General features: G+C 38.9%; 1 protein-coding gene across 3 annotated transcripts in view; it reads right to left on the reverse strand.

Annotated features, from left to right (window-relative positions):
* Positions 1-7,889, reverse strand: part of Trmt11 (tRNA methyltransferase 11 homolog) — a 77,284-nt gene extending 69,395 nt beyond the window's left edge. For 2 of the 3 annotated variants that reach the window (XM_029482680.1, XM_029482679.1), the window contains exons 1-4: positions 7,635-7,889; positions 4,114-4,231; positions 1,338-1,407; positions 3-129 (exon numbers count right to left, since the gene is read on the reverse strand). In XM_029482680.1, the coding sequence (XP_029338540.1) occupies positions 3-129; positions 1,338-1,407; positions 4,114-4,231; positions 7,635-7,784 (465 nt within the window). In that variant the 5' untranslated portion in view covers positions 7,785-7,889. The remainder of the gene's footprint in view (positions 1-2; positions 130-1,337; positions 1,408-4,113; positions 4,232-7,634) is intronic. The other variant, XM_021174882.2, reaches the window with a different exon arrangement.
* Between the last annotated feature and the right edge of the window lie 775 nt (positions 7,890-8,664).

Genomic DNA, 8,664 nt, shown 5'->3' on the forward strand with positions numbered 1-8,664 from the left:
ACTGTGACAAACCAGTAGGAATCCTGCCTGTAAACCAGCTTTGATAAGAAGCCAAACTCTTTGACTGGTGCTATCACATGAAGGTGTAGATGAGAGATGGAACAGAATGGAGGAACATGGAAACCCATTCTGAAACACAAGAGTTTACTGGTGACTTACTTCTCAAGGCGTCTGAGATTACATGTAAATCAAATAAGATTAAAATTATTCAAAGATGAATAAATTCCCAGTGATAGATCTTTTACTATCTGCTTTCTGCTAAAGTATTGCCAAAGTCCTTCATGCTGAGGTTCATAGAGGACAATTCACAGCACCTATGCAAGACAGTCTCGTGCAACCTCTAGAAAGCAGAGCTGCATGATTACCAGCCACACTGGTCCTTACCATAAGAAGCAGAGTTCTGCGAAGATATGCTCCTGTAAATGAGCCTCAATACAAATGTACTAGACATTCAGGCAGCAGTCGTTGCCCTTAAGACATAGCCAGTAGATGACAGGCTTTTGCCTTTAATTCAATACCCAGACCAACACTAACCAACACTTCCATAGTAGTATCAATTATTACAAAAAGCCAAGCTTTTGTCATCAGAAAAGCTTCTTGTTAAATACTAAAACAATTTAGATGCCATTTGTCCATAATTTCCTAATTTATAAAACATTTATAAGCTCATTCTTTTAAATAGAAAGGCATTTAATTATTGATCAACAAACAATAAATTCAAGTTAACTTTATGCTAGAAGCCTAATGATGGTATATATGTGTGCACATATGTGGCTGGGTGCCATTATTGATCATCTATCTTGGAACAGGACCTTTCTCTGAATCTGGAGGTATACCAGAAGCCAGCAAGCCCCAGAAGTTCCTTTCTCTGCTCCCATCCTGGACTTCAGGCAAGTTTAGACCATGCTGCCCTTTGACTTGAATTCTAGGCACTCGGGTCCCTGGGCTTGCACTGCAAGCTCTCTTGCTCACCAAACCAACTCCTTATTCCCAACAATGTATTTCTAAACCATGTAGGTCTGCAGAAGTAAATTCAGTTTACCCAATCTTATAGGCATTAACATATAGAATGACAAAAAGGGAGGACTCTTTTGTCCTATTTTACCTACCGATTGTATGTATATACTTGTCTGTCCAAACTACTGGGGAAGTTTAGGAAAGATGCTGAGGCATGAAAACAGGATTCATTAAGTTCATACCACCAGTGAACTGCATCCTCACGTCCAGGAGGACGTGATGCACCTGATACACAACTCTGCCACTGCTTCCCTTCTCATGAGACACACACTTCAGAAAATTCAAGAATCAATGTTAGCGTCTACTCACAGCATACATACCTTACATCTGTGAAGTCTGTGAAATTATTCCTCTCAAGCATGGTCTTCCCAGCAGCTACCATGCTCTCAACTGTAAACCAGGAAAGAAACTGTATTATACTACAGTATATAGTAAGCTCACTAAAACTTTACTTCCTTTGGAGTATTTATTCTATATTTACCTATGTTTCTCTGGTATTTTTTAATTAACTACTTTTATTTTTTGTGTATGAATGTGTCCAAATGTATGTCTGTGTACTATGTAAAAGCCCTCAGAGGTCAGAATCGGTGTCAGATCTGATGGAACTCGAGTTACACACAGTTATAAGATGCCATGTAGGTGCTCTGAGTCATCTCCTCAGCCTCCTATTCTCTGGTATCTTTAAGTAGAAACTGAAGTTACTAATCTTGAAACTCATTTTCTTCTCTTTTTAAAAGAAGATTTATTTTTATTTGTGTGTGTGTGTGTGTGTGTGTGTGTGTGTGTGTGTGTGTGTGTGTACTGCATGAGTGAAAGTGCATACAGAGGCCAGAGGAGAAAGCCAGAGCCCCTGGAGCTGAAGTTACAGGCAACTGTAAGCAATTGTGAGGTGCTAGCCCTCTGGAAGAGCAGGAGGCTCGCTTACCTACTGAGCTGCCTCTCCAGCTCCTTAACACTTATTTTCTCATATTAGCATCCAAAGATACAAATGTCCCTCTAGCATTTTAGCTATATTCCTTAAACTTTAATATGTTCTCTTTTCATTTATTTATAAACTCAGTATTTTCTTCTCCATTTTGGAATTATTTAGAAACATGTTATTTCATTTGACATATTTACTTAACTATAAGTCTGCTTAACATAAAATATTTACTGCTATGCTAAGTATCTAATTTAATTCCACAGCCTTCAAATAATCTATTTTGTAAGATTTCAAGCACAATAAGTGCTACAAACTTTATTTTGATGCTTAGAATATGTTCTACCTGGGTGGACATATGCTCTTCAAAACCTGTAAAATGCTACAAAACTTCTGTAAGTAAGTGGGATTCTATTAAGTATCAGTAATAGTGTGTGGACTTGACATTGTTACTACATCCTTCCATGGACATATTTTCCTCACTTTATAAATTACGTAAAAGTTAAGTGCAACAACTTTTAAGATTTTGGTATGAAAATATTCACATAAGAAGCGTAGAGGGGGTGAGACAATGAAATTAATAATGACAGCAGCATCAATATTTATAACATCTGATATGCACCAGCCATAATAACTAGTTATGAGAAGAGCTTCTAATCTCCATGAAGTTACTTCTACCTTGAAGATAAAATAAAACTTCCTAAGAGGTTATATGATCTCTAGTAAATATCCAGAGAATGAAACAGAAACTTTTAGTAAGAGATACACAACCAATCAGTCATAGGGTAAATATTATGTCTATAAGCATAAATGTTACCCTATGTTTATAAATAATATATGTTCTAAAGCACATGGTTAGAATTTTGTATTATTTGGAAACAACTTTCAAACTGGTAATCCAGTCACCTGTAAGCTCATGAACAATAATGCTATATCACCAAGATTTTTTTTTTTCTAAGGTTTTTCTTACCTCTAAAGAGTCTAGTCTGACTTATCCGTTGTAGAGTACCATACAGTACTGCCAAACTAAACCCAGACCCTGGTCAAAAAGGCTACTAAAACAGACCTGGAATAAACTGAAAAATGTCTGATTACTGGCTTACGGATATGGTGGCTGACTCCAGAGTAGGGAGTACAAAAGTTGGTGTTTTGTTTTGTTTTTATTTAATTAAGCAGAAAGGGTGATACGTCACAAGATTTCCCTTGCCAATTACATTAGGGCAGTTGGAGGCCTGTGAATGGACAGGGAAAAGGGAGGCAGCGCTAAGAGTTGCAGAGACAGGGAGCATCTCTGGGTAGCGAGGACAAAGGAAGATGGTAGATGTGAATCAGAGTGTCTATAACCAGCCACAGGTTGTTATGATATCATAAAGGTTAGAATATTGGGATAATTGTCTAATCTAGGTGAGCAGCTTTTATGATTATCAATTGGTTCTAAAATTATTGTATTGGCATTTTTTATATATAAATCTGACTGGTTAACTATAAGCATTGAGTCTTGTTTTTACCGCATTACTGGGTATTGTGTAATCAAACTGCAAGGATGACAGATCTGTTTGGTTACAAGAATGTGGGACAGAGCCAGTGGGACCCTGCTAGGACATAGTGCTGTGACCCACTGGTGCTAGTACTAGAGGGGGAACATGGCCCAGTGGGGCCGGAGAGTAGGCAACAAGAAAAGGTATCAGAAAAAAGTCAAAGAAAGCACTGAGTAGGTACTACAGAGTAATTCTCAGAGAAACAAAATTCCAATCTCCTTTTCAGAAGCTAAAAGTTCAAACCAAGACCTCATTACTAAACTATGGCACTAATTTATCTGCATCTGAAATTATCAAGCACTATAAGCTCATAATACATCACAACTTACTTATAATTTTCCATAGTATCTTTCGATTTCAAAGTCAAGAAAACCATCATTTAAAAGTACAAAGCAAAGCCAAGCATGGTCATTCATGCACAAATGGCCACAAGTTGGTAATTAAAGTCTATGTGACAGATAAATGGAAAGTATACTGTCATTTTTTTTAAAAAAAATTCTATTTGGTTTTCTTAACTAGAATATATCAAGAAGTCTTTATTCTTGATTTGAATAGACTTTTTCCTTTTTTAATTGTCACTGCCATATTTAAAGAGAATTCAATGTGATATAGCAACAAAGAATCCTGTTATCTTCTTACCCATTTCTATGTGATCTTTGTTTAGATCCTTGCAACTTCCAATATGCTTCTTTGGCACCACGAGATAATGATAAAGTGCAGCTGGTTTGATATCTTTGAAACAAACCAGGTCTTCATTCTAAAGAGAGAGGCATATTGGTTAGTAAATTAAAAAAAAAAAATTCCCAATATTATTCTGCTGTGCTGTGACTTAAGCACAGGGAAATTGCATTTATGTTACAATATAGGCCTAATAAGCAATTTTATAACTGTGCTTACTTAAATTCACAATAATAAGCTTTAGTTTCTGTCATGAAGCATTTATTATATTAAGCTGATTTCAAAGAACAATTATAAGTAAAATTCATTAAAACATTCTTACCAGAAACTTGTTTTAGCCTGGCAGTGGTGGTACACACCTTTAATCCCAGCACTCAAGAGGCAGAGGCAGGGAGATCTCTGTGAATTCCAGGCCAGCCTGGACTATAGAGACAGTTCAAGCACAGCCCACAGGCTACACAAGAAAACCCTGCACAGAGCAAAAAGAAAAAGAAATCTCACTCCTAAATTTTATTATACATTTTCTCATCCATACTTTAAGCTTTTTTCTCTCAAAAGTTAAGTCAATAAACATAGTTTTCTTCCTCAGCAAATTTTCCTAGATGCACTCTTCCCATCAATTCTCTATTCCAGGAAACAAAATTCAGTGTCATGCGAACCTCAAGCCCATACTATTAACCATAATTAGCTAAGATCCCAAGCACAGAGACTCCATTTTGATCCATTTATTGCGGTCTTTCTAAGAGTAGGCATAAGCACTAGGTCAATGGGATGCTTTAGAAAAGGCCAAGAAACCATCCAGCCTCAGGCTGGAGAGATGAATCCCTGATGAAAGCTGACAACTCAAGTTCAGAACCAGCACTACACAGAGTCTGTGGCCTAGCAGTGCTAGAAGGTGGAGGTGGGAGGGTCTTGGAGGGGGTTGTTCAGCCACTAAGTCTAGCCAAATCTACAAGCTTCAGGTTCAGTCTAAGGCAATAAGGTGAACAGCAATAGGAAGAGACAGCCAACACTCATCTCTGGCCTTTACATATGCACATGTTCACATAAACCAACATGATAGATAAACTTTTTAAATTTAAAGGCAAAGAAACTGGATATTTCAGTTAGCTTTTAATTGCATTTTTACTAAGATGTTAAAATACTGAAAATGGTTCTGTGATTTTACTGCCTTCTATTGTTCTACTGAACCATTATTAAGAGAAAAAAAATCTGCCGGGCAGTGGTGACGCACGCCTTTGATCCCAGCACTCAGGAGGCAGAGGCAGGCAGGTTTCTGAGTTCAAGGCCAGCCTGGTCTACAAAGTGAGTGCCAGGACAGCCAGGGCTACACAGAGAAACCCTGTCTCGAAAAACCAAGAAAAATAAAAAGAAAAGAAAAAAAAATCCAATCCCAAAGATAGAGTGCCAAAAATAATGTGTGTATATACATGTATGTATTTTAAATCTTTGTGTGTGTTTGTTTCTTTTTTTCCTTCTGCTTTTTTTTTTTTTTTTTTTTTTTTTTTTTTTTTTTTTTTTTTTTTTTTGGTACTGCTGGTGGTCAAACCCAGGGCCTAACATGCTTATATGCCTGCTACACCTCTGGCCAGTTTTTCTTTTTTCTTTCCTTTTGGGGTTTTCAAAACAAGGTTTCTTTGTGTAGCTCTGACTGTCCTGGAACTCTCTGTAGACCAGGTTGGCCTCAAAACTCAGAAATCTGCCTGTCCCTGTCTCCCAAATGCTGGGATGAGAGGTATGTGTCACCACCACCAGGCTTCTTTACAGCATGACTTCCCAGAGCAAAATACTGAAGAGAAGCCAATTGTCTCTAACTCAAAAACAATGTTGGCAAAACTATAAAATAAAGCACTGAATGCCTACTAAAAGGAATGTAAAGAATCACTACAGCTATGAAATTATTTCTAGGCTAGTTTTTTTTTTAAAGCACAAAACAGAAAAAGCTACCCTGTGAAATGTTCTACTATGCTGTTCCAGTTGTAATTTTTATAGACTATTCTAGGACCTGCTTCTACTGTTCCTCCAATATTTCCTAACAAATAATTCTCAAAAGTTAACTTTTATATAGCTACAATAATTTCTTCCCAGTAACTGTCCCTTTATATCTAAAACAAGCAAGTCCATTTGAAAGAAGATCTTAATGCCATGGTATCTAAGGTGTTAACAATTTTAACTAGCAAAAGAGCAATTACATCAGCTACTATTGCTAAGTATGGGCTTAGGCATAGCAATATTTCTGTGGGTTCTCAAACATTGTTTCATTTTTCGTTCCTAAGAGCCCCCTTTCTTTCTTTCTGTTTTTGTTTGGTTTCTTTGTTTGTTTTTGTTTTGTTTTTCAAGGGATTTCTCTGTGTAGTCTTGGCTGTCCTGGAACTCACTGTATTGGCCAGGTTGGCCTCCAACACAGAGATCTTCCTGCCCCTGCCATTCTGAGTGCTGGAATTAAAGGCATGTACCACTACCACTCGGCTATTTCTAAGAGCCACTTAAAAATAATTCATATCAATGCCATGAGACTCATACACAAAGAGTAAGACACTGCCCTTGGTACTGGTAAGCCCCCTGCTAAGAATATGTGATATGCCCTTTGCTTAAATGAATTCTAAAAATACAGTAAGAAAACCATACAGAGATCTGTGAGGCAAAGAATCATCTCTGACTTTTGTTGGAAAGGTTCTTCAAACAAATTCTTCATGATGCTGGCAACCCTGATTATACCAAATCAAATAACTGCCTCTGCTCTTATTTGTATAATTATATACCAACAACTTATATAAGTGCAATCATTTCCTGTGTTTACAATGAATATATGTGTAATAAGAATTTTAAATGTAAGATGATAAATCTCTCTCAAAAGATTAACTCTTTATGAAGGATGATGAGATGTAAAAATGTTAGCCCCAGGAGAAAGGGAGAGTTTTCTGGAATTTCCAGGCATGACATGACTGTTGCTCTCTCGACCTCGCAGCAAGTATGATTAACTACACTGATCTGCACAGGTTTGAACCCTGTCGAGATCTTGTAACGAAAAGGGGAGTAGTTCATGAGGCTCTCACGGTAGATAAGGAAGATTCTTACAAGCTATTAACTGTTAGTATCAGTTCAACTTCAGACCCAGTCCTGAAACCCCATTCCAGTCCATTTCAGCCAAATTCACACTTCTTCACCACGCCCAAGACCTGTTTTCTGCTAGTTGTATGCTCGCTAACGATACTGGAAGCATACATCATTTTAAAATTACTATCTAGAGAAGAGGAAGACTCTCTATAATAAAAGTAAAGACACGGGAGGCTGCGGTGTTGCAAATGCATGCGAGGGAGGCGAGAGACTGCTATCTCTCCCTACTGAACAGCAAAGGCATCACTGGAGACCTCTGGGTCCCTGACAGAAGTCAGTCACTGTTTAGTTCATCAGCAGAGACAGAAGCCTGCGAGCAGGGATTGGCTGCCGGGTGCCCACCCACCCGGCCTGTCGCCGCCCACCTCACAGTGAAAGAGTTCAGTTTTGGGTTCCTGACCCGCCGCCACGCGGCAGAACACGCAGTTGCTGTCGTAGTTCCAGGACCCCTCGGTCCCAGGTGAGGACCCCTCGGGATCCGGCTCTCTGGCCAAGTCTGCTTGCTTCTCAGCCATGGCGGCCGAACGGTGACGTCAGGATCAGCTGAGGTGCGCAAGGCCCACCTCGGGCGGAATCACTCGGAATCACCGCCCTAGCTTGGCCCGCCTAGTGACACACAGTCTGCGCACGCGCAGGGCCAGACTCTGGGTACGGGAGACACCAGATAGCTCGGCCTCTAAAAGGGCCACGATCAGAGGGCAAGCCCGGCGCTCCGTGATGACGAAAGCAGCGCAGCTGCAGGAGCCCACTGCTCATAGGCGCTCTCTGACGCGAGGACCTATCCAGGGGTCAGTAACATTCATCTAAAGTGCAAAGGACGTTGCTTTCACGTGTCTATAGTGTATTACACTCCCGTTACAAAAGAAAAAGAGTATAGAAATTCGATTTTTTAAGGGTAGGAGAGGATGAGTCAAACGTATAGAGAGCCTTGTTTGGCAAAGTGAAATTTCCGAGTTTCCTGTGTACTTAATTGTTCAACCACAGTAATTTTAGGATCTGAAACCAAAAACAAACAAACAAAAACCCCGGCCAAATTGGTCTCGACATGTTTGCTTTTGTTTATAGTACAATGTAAATCAAAAGGTCTCCTATCACACATATGTCATGTAGAGAGAAAAGGCAGTAATTGAGAAATTCCCTGCCAGCTCACCTGATTCATTGTAACAATTTTCTCTTGTATTCCCTGCTATTTAGGAAAGAGAGAGAGAGAAAGAAACCCTTTGGGAACAATCATGCCCGGAAAAGTATCAGTTCTTAAGTATGATGTGACCTCACCTTTTTACAATACATGGCATTTGCTGAGCACCAAATACTCTGTTTCTCTTAATTGTGAAACCTTCCAAGATTGATTATTTTATTTTATTTTATTTTGGGTTGTTTTTTTTTTTTTTTTTG

The sequence above is a fragment of the Mus caroli genome, chromosome 10, assembly GCF_900094665.2.
Source record: "Mus caroli chromosome 10, CAROLI_EIJ_v1.1, whole genome shotgun sequence".
NCBI lineage: Eukaryota > Metazoa > Chordata > Mammalia > Rodentia > Muridae > Mus > Mus caroli.